Raw genomic sequence first — 20,391 nt, 5'->3', positions numbered from 1 at the left:
CAAAATATTTTTGTTGCACCCCATAGTTACGGTTGCCTTGGCGCATCCACTCAGAACAATGCTCGGTAATGTAGTTTATTTCCAGAAAATTCAAAAGTGGGTCAACAGCTGTTGTGCCGCCTAAAACTACAAGTCCCACAATGCACCATCAGTGCGCAGTTTTTCCGCGGCCGGGTTGGTTCATGGCAGTGTTGCCAGATTGGGCGGGTTCCCGCCCAATTGGGCTGTTTTGAATTTGATTGTGCGGGTAAAAAAGGGTTTGGGCGGGTGGACAAAATTTGGGCTGGTTTGGGGTCAGTTCGGCGGTTTTCAAACATCTACATTTTAAAGTATAATTGGTTAAAAAACTAAACTAAAGTGTGCATGTTGTGCATAAAATCGGTCATCATGACATTACAACACACACACACACGCAGCGCAGAGTCAGCTGGCGTTGGTGTTGACGTCACCGGCGAGCACGCACTTTCGGCCAATCAACGAGGGATCAGCAGGAAGACGCGATTTAGCGCGATAACTTGTAGCTGTATATATTCAAGTGATCGCTAATGCCAAAGTGACATGCAGTAAATTGCATCTACAGTAAAAATTTAGATAGTGAGCAATAAACGTACATATGTGGGGGTTGATGACTTGATGGTGAATAACTGAGAGGAGAGCACAGTTGAATTACTTGAATTGAAACTGAATATGGGACGACACAGAGTCATTTCCATGGTCATATCATGTGCACACTAGCCTAACCAGACATCTGCCACTTTTACACCGTCCAGACTGCATGCACTCTTGTCCCTGAAAGCTGCTGAAAAAGGTTTGAATCAACGATGAATCAGTTTTGACTGCTAAATTCTGCGTTATTCTGAATCGTCATTTCTTGATTGCCGTTTTGACAGTGTCCACCTGGACATTTTAAAGTCATATTTGCTAATTCTCCTTAATTATTGCCCTGGTTTGATGCGTTTTCCTTGGAAATTTGTTTATTTTTAATTTACCATCGTTATTTTGTTTTAAGGAGATACAAATTGTGCTTATCAACCTTGAATGACATGGCCATAAAATTATATCACATTATTTTGGTAGTAAAATTTTGGGCGGTTTTTTCTTGGAGTGGGCGGGTTTTGGTGAGCTGTTGGGCTGGAAATCACCGTCCCAATCTGGCAACACTGGTTCATGGTGTCACAGTGAGGGACATTGGATGACTTTGTGCCGTGTTTAGCCGCGGTAGTCGCTTTAGCCATTCATTTTGACAGTGGAAGAGATCGTCAACGCGATGGAGGCTCTTATTCCTGTCATTAACAAACTCCAGGATGTTTTTAACACAGTCGGAGCGGATATTATCCAGCTGCCTCAGATTGCAGTGGTGGGAACGCAGGTAATTTTGTAGTTGCTGTTTCCATTCAGACTGATACAGGTTTATGGCGGTTTTTCAAAACCTAGTGAGTTAACGTTACCCACCTATAACGTTACTGCATTTCGGAATGGAATCGAAAGTTCGAGGGCGCCTATGAAGCCCCTATCTAATATGCAGTTCACTTATTTGAGGACACAGCCTATTATTAGCTACGTTTTTTTTTTCCTGCGACATTGTTTATATATGGCAAGATCAACGACAAATAAATGAATGTCGTTTTCAATATCCTGACAATTAAGACGATAAATTTAAAATCTTTAACTAGCTTTCAAATAATGTTATCTACGCTATCCAGCTAACTAGCGTGCTAACGTAACGTTATGCACTCGCATGTTTCCTAATTCGTATTTGAATAATTGACCTCTCAAGTATATTATGTGAACATTTCTACTGTTTGGAATGTGTTCATGTTTTAACCGCATGAGCAATATCATAAAGTGAATCATAGAGCTGTGCTGGTCTCAGTACACTAGCTAACACATGATGAGATGCGCCATGGTGGGTGTGAACTTGACAGTTCAGGCTGCATGTTTGGACTGAGCAGCTGCAAGACAAGACTCCCTTTATAACAAGGCCAAAATGGGCAGATTGATACTAAGGTGAAAAAGATTTTGGATCGTATCCTTTGAGGTTACACTAAATATGCATCATTTCATTTAGGAAAATACTGCGTAGGCTACTTGATAAATAGTGTTATAGTAATATGAAGCTTTAATGTAAGTAAACCAGAGACTAACTCATCAAGTAGAAGAGTTTCCTACCATCTGCCTCACACACTTCAGGTATAATAAGTTTAAAGAGTCTTAAAGTAGAGACTTTCACTGACCGCTTAAGAGGATATGGCTGTCTGGGTGCCCAAGAAAGTGTTGTTATCCCTGTAAAGCCTAACATATGAAATAAAAGTCCAGAAAGATTACCACACAGGCCACTAACCTATCATTTCCCTCTGATTTTAACAATAGTGTATTGTTTTTTGTTAGTCCAAACTACATATGATGATGGCCTCAAATGGTCTGTGGTTCCCATAAGTAAAGTTTTCATATGTCATACTTCAACTGTTTTGGGCCATATAATGAAAGAAAAATTTGAACCCCAATCATTTTTGAACATTTTAGACAAAATATAAAAGAAATCTATGAAAAAGGTTTGCGTATGTGTTTTATGTTATGTATCAGACGTTTATGGCTCGTATAGTATAATATGTTGAGAATATAGAGCTCATACTTTTTTTTCAGAGGCCCAAACTGAGAACAAATATGCAGTTTGGTGTAGATGTTAATTATATGGAAAAAAAGTAGGACGAAATTATAATAGCTTTAGAAGATACTTGCATAAAATGTCTATAAATATAATTTGTCATTCTATATCTCCTAATAATATATCTTAATATTAAGATATTGAAATGCTTAGTTTGATGATTAAAGCTCTGTAGTTTTTATTATGGGGTAAAACATATAATGCAATTCAATACAGCGATGAACATCTTGAAATCTTTCGAACAATATAAAAGTTATTCTTATGCTTACTTTATAAAAATCAGGAAAGATTTGAAGGTGGACTTTTTCAGAATGATACTAAAAAGCCTTTTACTTGTTGAAAAGTATAAACTATAAGTCACACGACAGAAGGTATGTAGTAGATTGTGTGCAACAGGTTTTTCAGCTAAGTTTTTTGATCATGTTGATAATGTAGAGGCCTTAGAAATTCATGTATGATACAGTAGGCTTTCAACAATATTGAATTTGAACTTCTGGTTTTGCGGTAACTATATTTCTGTGGAATCCATCCATCCATCCATCTTCTTCCGCTTATCCGGGGCCGGGTCGCGGGGGCCGCAGTCTAAGCAGAGACACCCAGACTTCCCTCTCCCTAGACACTTCCTCCAGCTCTTCCGGGAGGACACCGAGGCGTTCCCAGGCCAGCCGAGAGACATAGTCTCTCCAGCGTGTCCTAGGTCTTCCTCGGGGTCTCCTCCCGGTGGGACGTGCCCGGAACACCTTCCCAGGAAGGCGTTCAGGAGGCATCCGGAACAGATGCCCGAGCCACCTCAGCTGACCCCTCTCGATGTGGAGGAGCAGTGACTCTACTCTGAGTTCCTCCCGAGTGACCGAGCTCCTCACCCTATCTCTAAGGGATCGCCCAGCCACTCTGCGGAGAAAGCTCATTTCGGCCGCCTGTATCCGGGATCTTGTTCTTTCGGTCATGACCCAAAGCTCATGGCCATAGGTGAGAGTAGGAACATAGATTGACCGGTAAATCGAGAGCTTCGCCTTGCGGCTCAGCTCTTTCTTCACCACGACAGACCGGTACAACGACCGCATTACTGCAGCAGCTGCACCGATCCGTCTGTCAATCTCCCGTTCCATCCTTCCCTCACTCGTGAACAAGACCCCAAGATACTTAAACTCCTCCACTTGAGGCAGGAACTCTCCACCAACCTGAAGTGAGCAAGCCACCCTTTTCCGACTGAGGACCATGGCCTCGGATTTGGAGGTGCTGATTCTCATCCCAGCCGCTTCACACTCGGCTGCAAACCGTCCCAGTGCATGCTGAAGGTCCTGGTCTGAAGGTGCCAACACAACAACATCATCCGCAAAGAGCAGAGACGAAATCGTGTGGTCCCCGAACCTGACACCCTCCGGCCCCTGGCTGCGCCTAGAAATTCTGTCCATAATATCCGGCGACAAAGGGCAGCCCTGCCGAAGTCCAACATGCACCGGGAACCAGTCTGACTTACTGCCGGCAATGCGAACCAAGCTCCTGCTCCGGTCGTATAGGGACCGGACAGCCCTTAGCAAAGGACCCCGGACCCCATACTCCCGGAGCATCCTCCACAGGCCACCTCGAGGGACACAGTCGAATGCCTTCTCCAAATCCACAAAGCACATGTGGATTGGTTGGGCAAACTCCCATGAACCCTCCAGCACCCTAGAGAGGGTATAGAGCTGGTCCAGTGTTCCACGGCCGGGACGAAAACCGCACTGTTCCTCCTGAATCCGAGGTTCTACTATCGGCCGTAATCTCCTCTCCAGTACCCTGGCATAGACTTTCCCGGGGAGGCTGAGAAGTGTGATCCCCCTGTAGTTGGAACACACTCTCCTTCTTAAAAAGAGGGACCACCACCCCAGTCTGCCATCCCAGAGGTACTGTCCCCGACCGCCCCGATTATTTCTGTGGAATCGCTATTGAAATGAATTAGCTGGTGAAGTTGATTTCCTTATTGTAGAGTTAATGAGAGTTATCATGAGCATTGTAAAGCCAATGTCAAATGTCAGTAAACCAGGAAGATTTAAAAATGAACAGTTCATTCATAAATCCTTAAAATCTTACGTTCATGCTGTGGAAATACAAACCGGAAGACAATGAGTGCTGCTCAGAAAAGGGGCGGAGCAACATAAGGTCTATAAGGTTAAGTTGTTTAGGTACAAGTTTGATCAGCAAGTGAACTTGTTTTTAAGAAGTAAGTGTTCAGTGATTGACAGTCCGGATTTATTTGTATTTTGTGTGGTGCATCTGATTTCCAGAGCAGCGGGAAAAGCTCTGTGCTGGAGAGTTTGGTTGGCAGAGATCTTCTGCCCCGCGGGACGGGCATCGTCACCCGCAGGCCTCTCATCCTCCAGCTGGTGAACGTAGACCCGGAGGACAGAAGAAAGTCCAGCGAAGAGAATGGTATGTACTTTTTCTTTTCTTTTTTTCTAAAGCATGAATTAATGACCTCCAGTGTTTATTTGTGGGATTTAGGTGCTACTTTGTTTCTAATTCGGTTGCTCAATCAATGGCGGTGCAGTGGTGTACAGCAGGTACTTGTTAGGTCGTCATCTGCCAAGTTAAGTCAAAAGAGAACGGAAACCATAATGATCCGAGCCAGTTTATCCATGTGTGCTGTTTCTTTAAATAAACTGTGTGAGCTTTCAATACACATAGAATCCAGTGCGTAAGAACCTGCTATTTATTTCAGATGAGGCTTTTAGCATGGGCATCTTTGCATTTGTGTGGATTAGGCTACACCAGAGTCCTATAAAGACTGCACTGCTGGAGGCTAACACTCTGTCATCTCTCTTTAAACACAGAGCCCAATGCCTGGAAAAATGAGCGCCTTTACAAAGGTCTCCTTTTCCTTGTTTCTTACCCCTTTTGCTTGTGTTGAGCAGCTTTGTGTTTTTTCTCATCCTGCTTCCATTATTTGATTATAAGCTTTGGTTAAACTGCTAATGCAATGGCTTAGCTTAAACCAGTGGTTTTCAAACCTGTCCTGGAGCACTCCCTGTTCTAATACACCTGATTCAACTCGTCTGCTAATTAGTCGAGACTGCAAGACATGAAAGTGGGTGTGTCAGGTAATGACACGTTGTTTGATTTTGGGCTGTCCCGGACGAAAGATGACCAATCGTGGTGATTTTTGTGGTCACGACTCCTGAACGGTGGTCCTACGTTGTACAGTGAGAGAGGTTCAAAGATGGCCACTGTCAGGGTCTTGCTACCAAAGATAGCGTCAAAAGACAGCGTCAAAAATTTAGCATGATCATCTCACAGTATGTTTGCTGCCGCGACGTACGTCTACTGACTAGCCAATAAAAATGCAACATGAAATGGCTTATTGATCATTGGCGCTAAAACTAAAACCTACTCACTTCAAGCTCCATTTGCAAAATTGGCATGCCAAGTTGGCCTCTGTTCACTATTCTCCTCTTTCGCCTCCTCTTTTTCAGCACACACAAAAAACAATTTCCAAAGTGTAGTTCATCTTCCTCTATTTATCTTCCTCTAGTGCATTCTGATGACAATTTATTCTTCTATTCTAACGCTGCATTCCAGACAGCTCGGAATTTGGAAATAACGTCTGGAAGTCGGACATTCAACCTGTGAACTCACATCGAGTCACTTCCAAGATGTCAGCAAGTCCAGCTTCCAATGAGCATAAACCTAAAAACATTAACATTAGAGATTACGTTTATGTAATAATTCCTTGGTTTTGGCTTTTCATCAGCTGTTTTCAAAGCGATTTTGTGTTCTTTTTCTTCTGTTTTTGCCATAATTAAGACAAAAACACACTATACTCTTGTTGTGTCGTGGCAAAATCATGTGGTCAACATGTGAATGTGACATCTGATTGCCTGGAGCTGGCTGAGTCTGAAGTGGGACCTTAATTTTGGATATTCCCACATCCAACCTCGTCTGGAATGCAGCTTAACTTGTGGCGTAGTCTACAATTCAAAAGGTGTCATCTACATACGTGTCGTACCCATGTTGTTTTGATCCATGGTTTGTAATGATCTTAAAGGATTTCCGAAATAGACTGTTGCAGGCATAAGGGAGACATACAAAATGTGCAGTGCTTCAGGACAGGTTTGAAAACAACTGGCCTAAACAAACCCAGACTGAGGAATGTAGAGTACAATCTAGTTTCGGTTTCAGAATGAAGGGGCAAGTATGAACTATTTGGGTCTTAGAAGTGACAGTGACGTGATGTGAAGGCCAAGTATGGTAACCAACCCATACTCGGAATTTGTCCTCTGCATTTAACCCATCCATGTTAGTGCACACACATTAGGAGCAGTGAGTTGTGAACACACACACACACACACACACACACACACACTGCAATCAGTGAAAAAGGTATCACACTGTCACTTTGTTGTGAAGAGTCAAAGTCTTTATTAGAATAGAGTGTTTTAGTTTGAGCTAGGTAGGCTGTGCTACCCACAATGCACTGCACTTTGGCTTTGTTTTGTAGCCGTTTTAGTTTCATTTGCTGTCATGGTGCTTTAAAAAAATAGAAATGATATATTGATGTGGATCAAAAGCCTATCCTACTTGGCAGAGTAAACTCTTTGAAGAAAGTGAAAGTTTACATAATGTCGTCAACATTTTTCCCACAGGAGTAGATGGAGAAGAGTGGGGGAAATTTCTACACACCAAAAACAAGGTATGGAAAGCAGCACAATAGATGTTTGGACAAAGCATTCACTATCAGCAGCAGCTAAGGTCAAACGGGTGTGACCCTTTTAACATTTTTAGGAGTCCATTATGAACAATTCTAAAAATAATACATAATAATTGTTCTCATTGACTAAATGTAGCTTGGATTAGTAATTATACGCACAGGACAACTTGTCATGAACTTCTTATAAAATGTATTCTTAACATGATTACAGTATGTCCACCAAGACTATGGTTGGTTTTTGATTTTTGTGCACAGGTGGTTTCATTTATTTTTTGTAATTTTATAATAAACTTTACTACAAATTTGTTAAAGTGCCCCATTACACTTTCTCCTAATTTTGTTTTGATGGTCTCCTACAATAGTTTTACATGCATCCAGGGTCAAAAAACATTTAAATGTTCTCTTTTCTCACAATGTCTGAAATGTTTTGACAAAGGATTCAGTCTCTCTAAACCGCTCCTTTATGATAGCCTACTCTGCTCTGATTGGCCAGATGGACCAGTATGTTGTGATTGGTCTACCGCTTACAAACAAACCGGCTATTATCACATCTGAATTTCAGTTCCGGAGGCTTCCTTAGCATTTGTATACACAGTGATATGAACAGTAACAATGGCGTTAGTTTTACTGTATCAATTCCAGGCCTCTTCCTTTTGAAGTGCATGCAAAGTGGAATTGCTTTCGCAGCGCAGAAAACAGCGTCTCTTCAACATGCACAACTTGAACCAAACTCATCCAGGCCTCAGCTACAACTACAGTGTTTGAGGACGAGTCAAAGGAGAAATTGTTAATGGGGAGCCAATGAAAAGGAATGGCATTATGCAGATTTGTTACAAACCTATGTAGGGTTGCTGACGACTCGTTTCAGGCATTTCAGAATCCATTATTTCTTACGCAGACAAATTTCTTTGCAGACATTTTACATTCACAAAAAGTTATATTACACCCTGCATGAAATTTAATATATCCAAAAAAGCATAATGTGGTCACTTTAATCATGATTTTTTTTCATGAAAGCATTCATACTCGGATAATCACACACAAATGTGTGCACATGCACAGTTAGTGAATAAGACCCATTTTCTCAAGACACAGATTCCTCAGATTATCCAACACCTCACATTTGAGTAAGTCCAAGTGGAAAAGTTGTTGCATCAAAGAGACGCTGCACAATGTTGGTTTATTCAGACATTCTGGCCGTCAGACACCTTTATGTGCTACAAACAACAGTGCAGAGAGTTTGTTTGATTGTTTGACAGTTGAAGAGCAAGTCCTTTAATTCATGAACCATTAAGGTCCAAATGATCACAGGAGAGAATACTGCAGTGTGTTCTGTGTCAGACACACACTTTGCGTTCACCTCATGTTACATTAATGCCATTCCCTGATGTGTTTCTCGTTCTCTTTAATGTTATAAGTTTGATTTAAGTCTCTGTGAAGTAAGATATCATGATTGTTTATATTGTGTCTCTGCCTTTTAGGTCTACACAGATTTTGATGAAATCAGGCAAGAAATCGAAAATGAAACGGAAAGAATTTCTGGCAATAACAAGGTATGTAAGAGTCCTTGAAAGAAGTAGGAACTACATCAGATGGTGTAATTTTTAATCCTATATGTACACTACCATTTTACATTGTGGGGTCAGTAAGTGTTTTTTTCTTTCTCTCCTCTTAACAAGGACACGTTAAATACACTTATAAGTTCTAATTCCAAAAATGCTTTTCTTTTAAACTTTCTATTCATTTGAGAATCTTGAAAAAAATGCGGCATGGTTTCCACAAAAATATTAAGCAGCTTAACTTAGAGCCCTGCATTTTCAGCCCGAGCCCGACGGGCCCCGATTTATTTACGCCCCTAGAACAGGTGTTCTGACGGAACACCATACCCATCAGAATGGGATACCTTCGGCTAATGCGCATGCGCAGCAGTGAAATTTGTGAAATTGTGCATGCGTTAAATTTTTAAAAAACATAATTTCATCATACCTAAGATTACAAGCGGTAAGTGTTGGTGTATTATATCGCATAATATATACACATTACCGAATTGCATGCCTTGTACAATCACAAGAAATGTTGACAGACGTTTTCAATAGGCTATATTATTTTTAGAAACTGTATTTTTATTAAACCAGGGGCTATCAAAACAGCATAGGTTACCCCTTTATAAACTGTATTTTTATTAAACCAACATGTTTTTGTTTTGACAAAGTAGGCTAAATTGACAGACCCCGCTATAAAACTCAACTTCCGGTATGCTATTCTGACAAAGTATGCTACATCGACAGAACACCGGGCTTCGGGCCAATTTTCACGTCATAGTTCACACGCGGGCCGGGCCTCGGGCCTGTTTTAGGCTTATCCTTCTTTTTATAGCCTATTTTTGACATGTATTAAAATTAAATATGAGAAGTTGACGATGGAAAAACAAACATAGAAAGACGTTTTAAACCTATCACACTGACATATGACTGACACATGACAGTCTGCTCGCGCTCGCGCACACACACACGCACACACGCACGCACACAGGTTTCCCGGCGGCGCGACCCAAGATTTGCGCGACCAGCTCGCTGTTTTTAGTGTCCCCGCCAGCAGCAGAAGTATAGCGAGCGTGACTTCAGCGCAGCTGGAATAGTTCAAGATAGTTCGGGCTGACTGGATTAAAACCTTCCACTGTGGATGCTGTGATTTTTCTTCACGATGCTCTGTAACTGTTCTTAGCCATGTTAGGGGGCTGTCTTGTTGGCTTTCGTTTAAAAACGACTTTATTTTCATCAGTCTGTTGGAAACTATTGGAAATAAGAATGGCCATGTTCTGTAGTGAAGACTTGATTTTTGAGGTAAGATAATGTGCATGTTTGTTTTTAATTTAATGCCATTTATTTGATTTGTTTATAGGCTATAGCTCATTTCGTTTACGAGCGCTGTTGCCACTGTGAGCAGCAGTTTGCCTCAGCTTTTAAAAAAAATTATAATAAACGTTTAAACTATAACTGTCTATGTGTGATATGCTTAAGGTGTTTTATGGATTTTATTGTAGCCAAGTAAAGTGTTGATTTGAGAGGCTAAATGGATCAAACATGTTTAACTCGCTGTCGGCTGCTTGGTCGTCAATAAAAACACAAAAAGAAACCGAACATTTGTCTAAATTAACTTAATAAAGAAATGATAAGAAACATAACTAACAAAACGGAACTATTTTAATGGCTGCAAATAGTTAGTTTGCCCTAGACCAATATTAAAAAAAAAAAAAAAAAAAAAAAAAAAAAAAACGGGCTCGGGTCGGACTCGGGCTGATAATTATGATGAGCTGTCGGACACGGGCCGGGCTAGGGCCTGAGCGTCTCGGGCCAGGGCCGGGCTAGGGCCTAGATTTGAGGCCCTGTTTTTCAACATTGATAATTATAAGAAATGTTTCTTGCGCAGTAAATCAACATATTAGAATGATTTCTGAAGGATCATGTGACACTGAAGACTGGAGTAATAATGCTGAAAATTCAGCTTTGCATCACAGGCAAATACATTAAAATACATTCGAATAGAAAACAGTTATTTTAAATTGTAGTAATATTTCACAATATTACTGTATTTTTTACAAATAAATGAAGCATTGGTGAGCATAAGAGACTTCTATCAAAAACATTTTAAAAAAATCTTACTGACCTGAAACTTTAGAATTTGAATGTTTCTGTTGGCATTAAGCTCTGCATTTTGACTAATACAGAATGTTGAGGCTCTTATAAATATATCTTGTGTTATTGTTTAACAGGGTATTAGTGATGAGCCAATACACCTGAAAATCTTCTCACCACATGTTGTCAATCTCACGCTGGTGGATCTGCCTGGCATCACAAAGGTGTTTTATACAAGCTCAGCTTGGCCTGTTTGAGTATTCTGTTTGTGGATGATTTTTTGACGCTGACACTGATATATTCATGTTCAGGTCCCAGTGGGAGACCAGCCCAAAGATATCGAGCTGCAGATCCGTGAACTGATCCTAAAATACATCAGTAATCCCAACTGCATTATTTTAGCTGTCACTGCGGCGAACACGGACATGGCCACCTCTGAAGCGCTGAAAGTGGCCCGTGAGGTGGACACAGATGGTCAGCATATTTACGTTTATTTTACTCTACTCGTGCATTATTTTTGCACACTGTATCTTTCACTTTGTGTGATGTGATGTTTCTCTGCATAGCTGTGTGATGCAGATTTCTCGAAACGCAGCATTTTTATTTTCTCCTACTGTCAGGTCGCAGAACACTGGCTGTGGTGACTAAACTGGATCTGATGGATGCCGGTACTGACGCAATGGATGTACTAATGGGCAGAGTCATTCCTGTCAAACTAGGACTGATCGGAGTGGTCAACAGGTAAAAAGAAAAATTATTGTTAGTAAGACTGTCAATATTTAAAATGTAATACTATAAATATATAAATAAATTCTGTATGTAATTACATATATATATATATATATATACACACACACACACACACACACTTTTTATATATATGTATATGACTATATATGACTGAATAAATGTCTTTATGCAGGAGTCAGCTGGACATCAATAATAAGAAATGTGTGGCAGACTCCATCCGTGATGAGTATGCCTTCCTGCAGAAGAAATATCCCTCCCTCGCCAACAGAAACGGAACCAAATATCTTGCCAGAACATTAAATAGGTGAGAGTTTATGCTTGAAACATCACATTTTGTTCATTTTTGCTGAGTATATCTGCTTTTAAAGTATTAAAATCCATTTTTTCCCCAATCAGGTTATTGATGCATCATATTAGGGACTGTTTACCAGAGCTGAAAACGCGCATCAATGTTCTAGCAGCCCAGTATCAATCCCTGCTCGGCAGCTACGGCGAGCCGGTGGACGACAAGAGCTCCACCCTGCTGCAGCTCATCACAAAGTTCGCCACAGAGTACTGCAACACTATTGAAGGGACGGCCAAATACATAGAGACTACTGAACTGTTAGTTCCTCGTTTCTGCCTGTTACTGAAATAAAGCGAATCACAGTGCTAGTGCTAACCACAGTTGTTTGTGCTCTTTTTTTAGGTGTGGTGGTGCAAGAATTTGTTATATTTTCCATGAGACGTTTGGTAGGACACTGGAGTCAGTCGATCCTCTTGGAGGACTTACAACTATAGATGTCCTTACAGCTATTAGGAATGCTACGGTAGGTTGTATAGAGACTTCTACATCATTTTGTTTTTATATGGATATGAAATGAAGACTGCAGCCTGCAGTGCTCTGCATTGTGCTGCAGTTTCCTCAGAGTCTGCAGATTTCTATTTTTGCACAACTCCTCTGAGGGACCTTTAAATATTAGAGTGACTTAAAAGAAAGCTCTTGTATAATACCGCGGAGTTAGATCTAGGGATGAAACAGTTACTGGTTTGAGAATAAACCATGATAAAATATCTTATCGGTTAGTATTACGGTTTAATTTTTTAGTTAATAATAATTCATTACATTTATATAGCGCTTTTCTCGAAACTCAAAGCGCTTTACATAGAAGGGGAATCTCCTCAACCACCACCAATGTGCAGCATCCACCTGGATGATACGACGGCAGCCATATTGCGCCAGAACGCCCATCACACACCAGCTTACTGGTGAAGAAGAGACAGAGTGATGAATCCAATTAGCATATATATATATTCTCATTAGTTCTCATTAAAACTGCATTGTATTAAATGTAAAATGTAAGTGTTCTATTGTATTTATTTGTGCTATTGCTTGTGACTTCTCTTATTGTTCACCTATTGTCTTTCATATTTTTAAATTTGAACTAAAAAGTGTATAGTGCTTCCACATTTGAACAATACAGTGATAATATTGATAACTGTAATTATTTTGGTCACTATAGCGGTGATATTAAATTTTATACCATTACATCTCAAGTTAGAACGCATTTCGCTGCAGTTTCAGGTATTTCTGTAGTTTGTAATGTAGTTCTTGCGTTTCCTCAGGGTCCACGTCCTGCTCTGTTCGTGCCTGAGGTGTCGTTTGAGCTGCTGGTGAAGAGGCAGGTGAAGCGCCTGGAGGAGCCCAGTCTGCGCTGTGTGGAGCTGGTGCATGAGGAGATGCAGAGGATCATTCAGCACTGTAGCAACTACAGCACTCAGGTAGACTGCAGACATGGGAGACGTGCCTTCATACTCATGCTTATCTTTGCCTGTTGCATCACGTCTTGCTCCCCCAGCAAAAAAAGAAAAACAGTTTTCCACTGTTGTTATACAGCACATCAGTTAAAGTCACCATGAAATCAAAATGGATAATTTCTGTTTTATTATGGAATATTGCAATATTTATGATAAATGATTTATCCGTGTACATCATTTTTTGTGCCCTCGTAATCTTTAATTAAAAATAACCTCCCCTCCCACTTGCAGCGACATCTCTTCTCTGATGACGTGTTTACTGGCAAGAGGGTGGGACAACCTGTCACTCACATGAGATCAACCAATAGCAAATCACAACCATCCAATCAAGTCAAAATCAAGTCCCGTCCTACATTTTTCTCATTCAAAAAGCCGTTTCACTTGAAATATGTCACAATAGGACGAAAAGACTATCGCAACTTCTGTTTCAAGCAGACTTTAAGGCCTGTTCACACCAAGAATAAGTTAACATCACAATTATAAATACAATGACAGGGGAACAATTTAAATTTTAGAGCATTTTTTTTCTCTCCAGCTGATGAACAATAAAAAACATTTAATTCTAACCAGTATCCACCCGACTAAAGAGCTTGCGGATTTAAAGTGGCAGTTGACAAAACTGCAGCACGCTCTTAGAATAAACCGAATGTTTATTGCGGGTGCTAGTGTGGAAAAAGTATAATTATTGTTGTATAATTATATAAATATAATTATTGTTATAGTTATCGTTCTTGGTGTGAACGGGCCTTTAGTGATGACAATATTTGGTCATATTAAAATTGACGGCATTGCTGACTAACTGTACTTTCCTGTGTTTTTTCCTTCCTACCACCTAGTTTCAGTTTTTTTTAGTAAATATTGCATACATTTTATATATATATAATTGTAAAAAAAAATTTTTTACTTTTATTTATTAGTAGTAGTAATTATACTGTTGTTGTTTTATTATCAGCATTTTTTCAATTTGTTTTATTTAGTTATACTGTGGTTATTGTTATTATTATTATTATTATTATTAATAATTATTATTATCTTCTATATACTAATTGTTATCTTCTCATTTTTTCCAGGAGTTGCTTAGGTTTCCAAAGCTCCATGATGCCATAGTAGAAGTGGTCACCTCTCTGCTCAGGAAGAGGCTTCCAGTCACCAATGAGATGGTTTGTTTTTGTTTGTTCGTTTTCTCTCATCCTTTTATTCTTTTACATATTATGGACCAGCAGTTTATGTGCATATATTTCTTCTCTAAAGCTGCGTTTGCTCTCTACTCCAGGTTCACAATCTTGTGGCGATTGAGTTGGCTTACATCAACACAAAACACCCAGACTTCGCAGATGCTTGTGGGGTCATGAACAATAACATTGAGGTTTAATGACATTTTGATGATGATTTAAATTAGATCTATGATGGGAAAATATTTGAGTGTGGAATTAATATTTGTTATTTTCGTAAACAGGAGCAGAGACGTAACCGAATGAGAGAGCTTCCCTCAGCGGTGCCTCGTGATAAGGTATGATGTTAAATCTTGAGCGATCAGTGAACTGCATTTTCTCACTGGAAAATGCAACGGGCTGCTCTTTGCAATGTTCTTTTATCTCTTTCCCTCTCTGGAAATTAGTTTTGCCGCTTTTTCTTGCAGTTTTGATTTGAATCGGACTCAAATCTGCTGCTTTCCTCTGTTGCTGACTAGTCTCTTCTCTTCCTGTGTCTTTTTTTAGTCCTTAAAAGGTCCTGGTGGGCAGTCAGTGTGGCCCACCGAGCAGCCGTCTGCTGAGGGTGATGGGTCTAAGGTGTGTGGCGCCCCCTGTGTAGGGGCAAAGCATGGAGTTGATTTTTCAACCCACTAGATCTGCTCCCCCCGACCTATAACCCTGACTGCATGGTCACCAACCACTAAACTGACTGCTGTTTTGGTTTTACTGATCAGAACCTTCTCAAACTTCTGTTTTGAAGACCCTCAACAGTAGTGGCCAACCCTCAAAATCAGTGTTTTATGTGTGAACAAAGCTTTTGTTCAGTTCGAAGCCTAAACCCAATACATAAAACACTGATGCACTGCATGGGATGGTGCATAAAACGCTAGTGGGTGCTCAATCCTGTCTTGTTCTTCCTGTTTATGTGTATTAGATGGCCGGAGGAGCTCAGGGGGAGCAGGAAGGAGGAACAGGGACCTGGAGAGGCATGTTGAAGAAGGGAGAGGAAAGCCAGGGCGAAGACAGGAACAAACAACAGAGCTCTGTCCCCGCCAGCCCTCAGAGAGGACACGCAGTGAACCTGCTTGATGTAGTGAGTCCATAAAACACATACTTCTGATTATGCTACATAAATTACTTAAAAGCTTGCAGTCTGAAAGTAAATAAACACCCGTGAGTATTTGTGGTCTCTTTGAGAGCTGTTTGCTAACATGGTCACAATGAATTAAGTGTTGATTTGTCCTGATCTCTCGCAGCCTGTGCCAGTTGCTCGGAAACTGTCTGCTCGCGAACAGAGGGACTGCGAGGTCATCGAGAGGCTCATCAAGTCTTATTTTCTCATTGTCCGTAAAAACATCCAGGACAGGTATGTAGAAACAGCATTTAACCTCTACAAGAGACTGGAGGATCCATGAATATGAGTTTCTAGTTTCATGTTTCAAGCAGAATGCTCACTCTGTTTCTCCGTCTCTACAGTGTACCAAAGGCTGTGATGCACTTCCTGGTGAACCACGTGAAGGACAGCTTACAGAGCGAGCTGGTGGGACAGCTGTATAAACCCGCCCTGCTGGACGACCTCCTCACGGAGTCAGAGGACATGGCCCAGCGCCGCAATGAGGCCGCAGATATGCTGAAGGTAACGTCAATCATTTATATATAATAATAATAATTATTGTTATTATTTATATAATTAATAATAATGTATATTCGTGTAAAAATGTTTTGGAATGTCGAATAGCCTTTACATTCATATTTATTTATTATTAATAATTAGGGCCCAAGCCCTGAAAGGGCGCAGAGCCCTATTGTTCTTCTAAGGGTTTTTTGTTATTCTTCTTTATAATAATTTTTTTTCAAGGTTTTTGCCACTTTTGGGGGCCTTAACGTGCTCAAAAACTCTTGAAACTTTGCACACTGGTCAGAACCCGCGGCCATTAGAGCCGGACTGAAGCTGGTACCCGGGCGTGGCAGGGGGGCTCGACAGCGCCCCCTGGAACGGGGTCAGAAAACTTGGTCCATAAATCAAACACGCTTGCATGAAATAATATGAAACTCGGTACACTTATAGATCTCATCGGTTCATATATCCTTCATGCTCTGACTTTTTACCCCAGCCCAACAGGAAGTCGGCTATTTGGCGTAGTTTAAAAAACACATGCAATGGAATTTAAAATACTCCTCCTAGACGATTCAAACAATCACCACGAAACTCGGTGTGCATGAACTCAAGACATTGAGGATGAAAAGTTGCGAGGGGATTTTTGATATCTCGAACGGTTTGGCCGTGGCGAGGAAACGAATTTATGGCGAATATTGGAAACAGGAAGTGTGTTATAACATCCTCATACATTAATTGATCTGGATGAAACTTCAGCAGTGTGTTCGCTGTAAGAGGCCGATCACATGGATGTGACTATTGTGAGTCAAAGTTATAGCGCCACCAACTGGCAGCAGGAAGTGTGTCACTTTCGAAATGCTTTGAAATCACCCTCTTATTTTTACCCGATTTGCTTCAAACTTCATCTGTATAATGTAAACACATGACAGATGTAGACCTGTGAAAGGATTATTGGTATCTTTAATACTGTCGCCATGGCAACGCTTTAAACTTTTATATTCTTTTTGGGTGCATTTGAGGCTCTTAACATGCTTCAAATTGCATGAAACTCAACATGCATTTGACATTTATTGTGTAATAGACATGTGCGAAGTTTCAGAAACGGGCGTGGTAAGGGGCTCAGTAGCGCCACCTTTAGTCAAAAATGGGGTATTAGTTTTACCTACAGTAACCAAACTCAGTACGTATATTCTTCTCTTCGATCCGGACAACTTTCTAATTTACAGTCATTAGCTCCGACCAACAGGAAGTCAGATATTTTGGTTTGAATGTGTACTGTTTGGAGCATTTTCCCTCTGCCCCTCTGTGTGTGTGTGTGTGTGTGTGTGAGGAGGGGGGCTAGTTTAGTTTAACCATTTCTCTGTTGTGTGCAAAATCTCTGGCACTTTTGAGGGCCTTAACATGCTCGAAAACTCTTGAAATTTTGCACACAGGTCAGAACCCGCGGCCATTAGGGCCGGGCTGAAGCTGGTACCCGGGCGTGGCAGGGGGGCTCGACAGCGCCCCCTGGAATGGGATTCGAACACTTGTCCGTATATCAAACACGCTTGAATGAATTAATATGAAACTCGGTACACATATAGATTTAATCGGGCCGAACAACTTTCCCTGGGTCAAGTTTTACGCCAGCCCAACAGGAAGTCGGCTATTACGGGTTGATTGGAGAACGCTTGCTCTCGCATTTGAAACACTTCTCCTAGAGAATTCATCCGATGACCACGAAACTCGGTCAGCATGAAGTCAAGACATGGAAGATGATAAATTGCCAGGGGATTTTTGATATCTCGAACGGTTTGGCTGTGGCGAGGAAACAAATGTATGATTAAAAAAGGATGCATAAAGTGTGTTATAACTTAGTTATAGTTTTACCTACAGTAACCAAACTCGGTACGTATATTCTTCTCTTCGATCCGGACAACTTTCTAATTTACAGTCATTAGCTCCGACCAACAGGAAGTCAGATATTGTGGTTTGAATGTGTATTTTCTCTCTCTCTGTCTCTCTGCCATTCTGTCTGTGTGGGGAGGGGAGGGGAGGGGAGGGGGGATATGTGTGTGTGTGTGTGTGTGTGTGTGTGTGTGTGTGTGTGTGTGTGTGTGTGTGTGTGTGTGTGTGTGTGTGTGTGTGTGTGTGTGTGTGTGTGTGTGTGTGTGTGTGTGTGTGTGTGTGTGTGTGTGTGTGTGTGTGTGTGTGTGTGTGTGTGTGATTTTGGTTGGGTGACAGTTAAAGGTTACAGTTTGACAAGAGTTTATAGTTTAACAAAAGCACAATGTTGTGTTTCATTGCGAGTGTACACAAATATAAGGAAACACTTTGCATTTTGAATGATGGTCTGTATGAACAAAATGACGGAGTATGTTTTTATGTCTCCATTGTTCGATCGAGCCTCACACACACACACACACACACACACACACACACACACACACACACACACACACACACACACACAGCATTCCAGCATTGCGATCTTGACATCGCAGAATGTTCATTATAGCCTTAATAAAATATAATAATAAAATAGTCAACCTTACATATAAAAATTACACTGCTCTGTTTAAATAGTCATTTGTACAGTTTGTGCCGTTCATAATAATTTTTTTTTATTTTTCTATATTGGAACGTGAGTGTACAAAGTGTACAAAGTACAAAGCCTATAAAAAGAATAGTGTAGCATCCAAAAATGTTAATAATATATATATTATTATTATATATATAATAATATATATGTTAAAAATAGGGGGAAAAAAAGAATTTACATAATATATATATATTTTTATTTTTTTTTATATTTTTTTATATATATATATATAGTTCCACTAAAGGCACCAGGGTGGCGGTGCCACCGGCTTGGGCCCGCAATCGCTGCTTGTTGAATATGTATTATTTAATATTATTACATAATGTAATACATAATTATTACATATGTGTAATAATGAATATTAATGCAAAATATTTAGATATGCATTTAGTAGCCTTTACAATATTAATTGTTATTAATTTCATAATGGTACTAATAATTTATTATTTCATAATAATTAATATATAATTAGTAATAGTAATGTAAATCTTTTAGTAACGATGAGTAGCCTTTACATTAATATTAATTGTTATTATTATTAGTAATAAAAATGTATTAGGAATTATTTATTTATAGTGTTATACAAATAAATATATATATATATATATATATATATATATATATATATATATATATATATAATAATAATGTATATTGATGTTAAACTGTTTAGTAATGCAGAGTTGCCTTTATATTAATATGAATTGTTATTAAGTTAATAATGAGACTAATAATGTATTTAATATTAAATCATTATTTAACAGTAATTATTATAATAAATATATTTTGGTAGTAATAATGTAGATTGATGTATAATGTTTAGTAATGCTGAGTGGCCTTTACATTAATATTAATTATTAATAATACTTAATTATTTAATAACGATATGGTACATAATATAATTCTTAAATGTTTATTAATGCAGAGTAGGTTTTATATTAATATGAGTTAATTAATATTTCTAAAGTAATTTATTAATAATACATTTTTGCCATTAAATAAAATTTCAAATGTTTTCAAACTGTCATCCTCTCCTCTGCCCATAGGCCTTGCAGAGAGCGAGTCAGGTGATCGCAGAGATCCGTGAAACACACCTGTGGTGAAGTCCTGCGCTGATGTACAGCCCCTTTCCCTTCTGCTCGAAACCTGCGGTCTGCGTCAGCCCTGTCTCCATTTCACAGACAGCCAACTTGAAAAATGCACTGGTGTCAGTTAGTGTGTATTGAATATAGTTTTATGTATGCAACGGACTCTTCTCGAACTACATCGAGGGCAGCACATATCATGTCACACCTGCACACCTACCCAGCAGTGATCTCTTTCATGTATGTAAACTACCATGTACGCTGCAGGTAATGTGTGCGGCCTGTTAAAGGACCATGTGTCCCTGATGTAGCCTAAATTAAAGGTAGTGATATAAACAGATCAAAGGGTTTGTCATTTATGTTGTAGCTTTATTTGGTAT

General features: G+C 39.9%; 1 protein-coding gene across 9 annotated transcripts; it reads left to right on the top strand.

Moving 5' to 3' along the window:
- The first annotated feature begins 145 nt into the window (after positions 1 to 145).
- On the top strand, positions 146 to 20,349 carry dnm1l (dynamin 1-like). 9 transcript variants are annotated; one of them, XM_079603930.1, is made up of 22 exons: positions 146 to 186; positions 1,172 to 1,369; positions 4,933 to 5,077; positions 5,479 to 5,514; positions 7,288 to 7,334; positions 8,834 to 8,905; positions 11,125 to 11,211; positions 11,299 to 11,461; positions 11,608 to 11,728; positions 11,910 to 12,041; positions 12,134 to 12,340; positions 12,426 to 12,546; positions 13,343 to 13,498; positions 13,766 to 13,804; positions 14,605 to 14,694; positions 14,808 to 14,900; positions 14,991 to 15,044; positions 15,253 to 15,324; positions 15,662 to 15,820; positions 15,984 to 16,093; positions 16,204 to 16,363; positions 19,973 to 20,349. In XM_079603930.1, exons 2-22 carry the CDS (start codon positions 1,268 to 1,270, stop codon positions 20,027 to 20,029), a joined length of 2,223 nt encoding a protein of 740 aa, XP_079460056.1. In that variant the 5' UTR covers positions 146 to 186; positions 1,172 to 1,267; the 3' UTR covers positions 20,030 to 20,349. The 9 variants fall into 9 exon arrangements, with proteins under 9 accessions (XP_079460056.1, XP_079460063.1, XP_079460060.1 ...); XM_079603929.1 differs by lacking the exon at positions 146 to 186 and having other exon boundaries at positions 1,168 to 1,369; XM_079603932.1 differs by lacking the exons at positions 146 to 186; positions 13,766 to 13,804 and having other exon boundaries at positions 1,162 to 1,369.
- Positions 20,350 to 20,391: the final 42 nt, after the last annotated feature.

The sequence above is a fragment of the Phoxinus phoxinus genome (genome assembly GCF_949152265.1).
Source record: "Phoxinus phoxinus genome assembly, chromosome: 25".
Classification (NCBI taxonomy): domain Eukaryota; kingdom Metazoa; phylum Chordata; class Actinopteri; order Cypriniformes; family Leuciscidae; genus Phoxinus; species Phoxinus phoxinus.
This window is presented reverse-complemented; position numbering and strand designations above follow the sequence as displayed.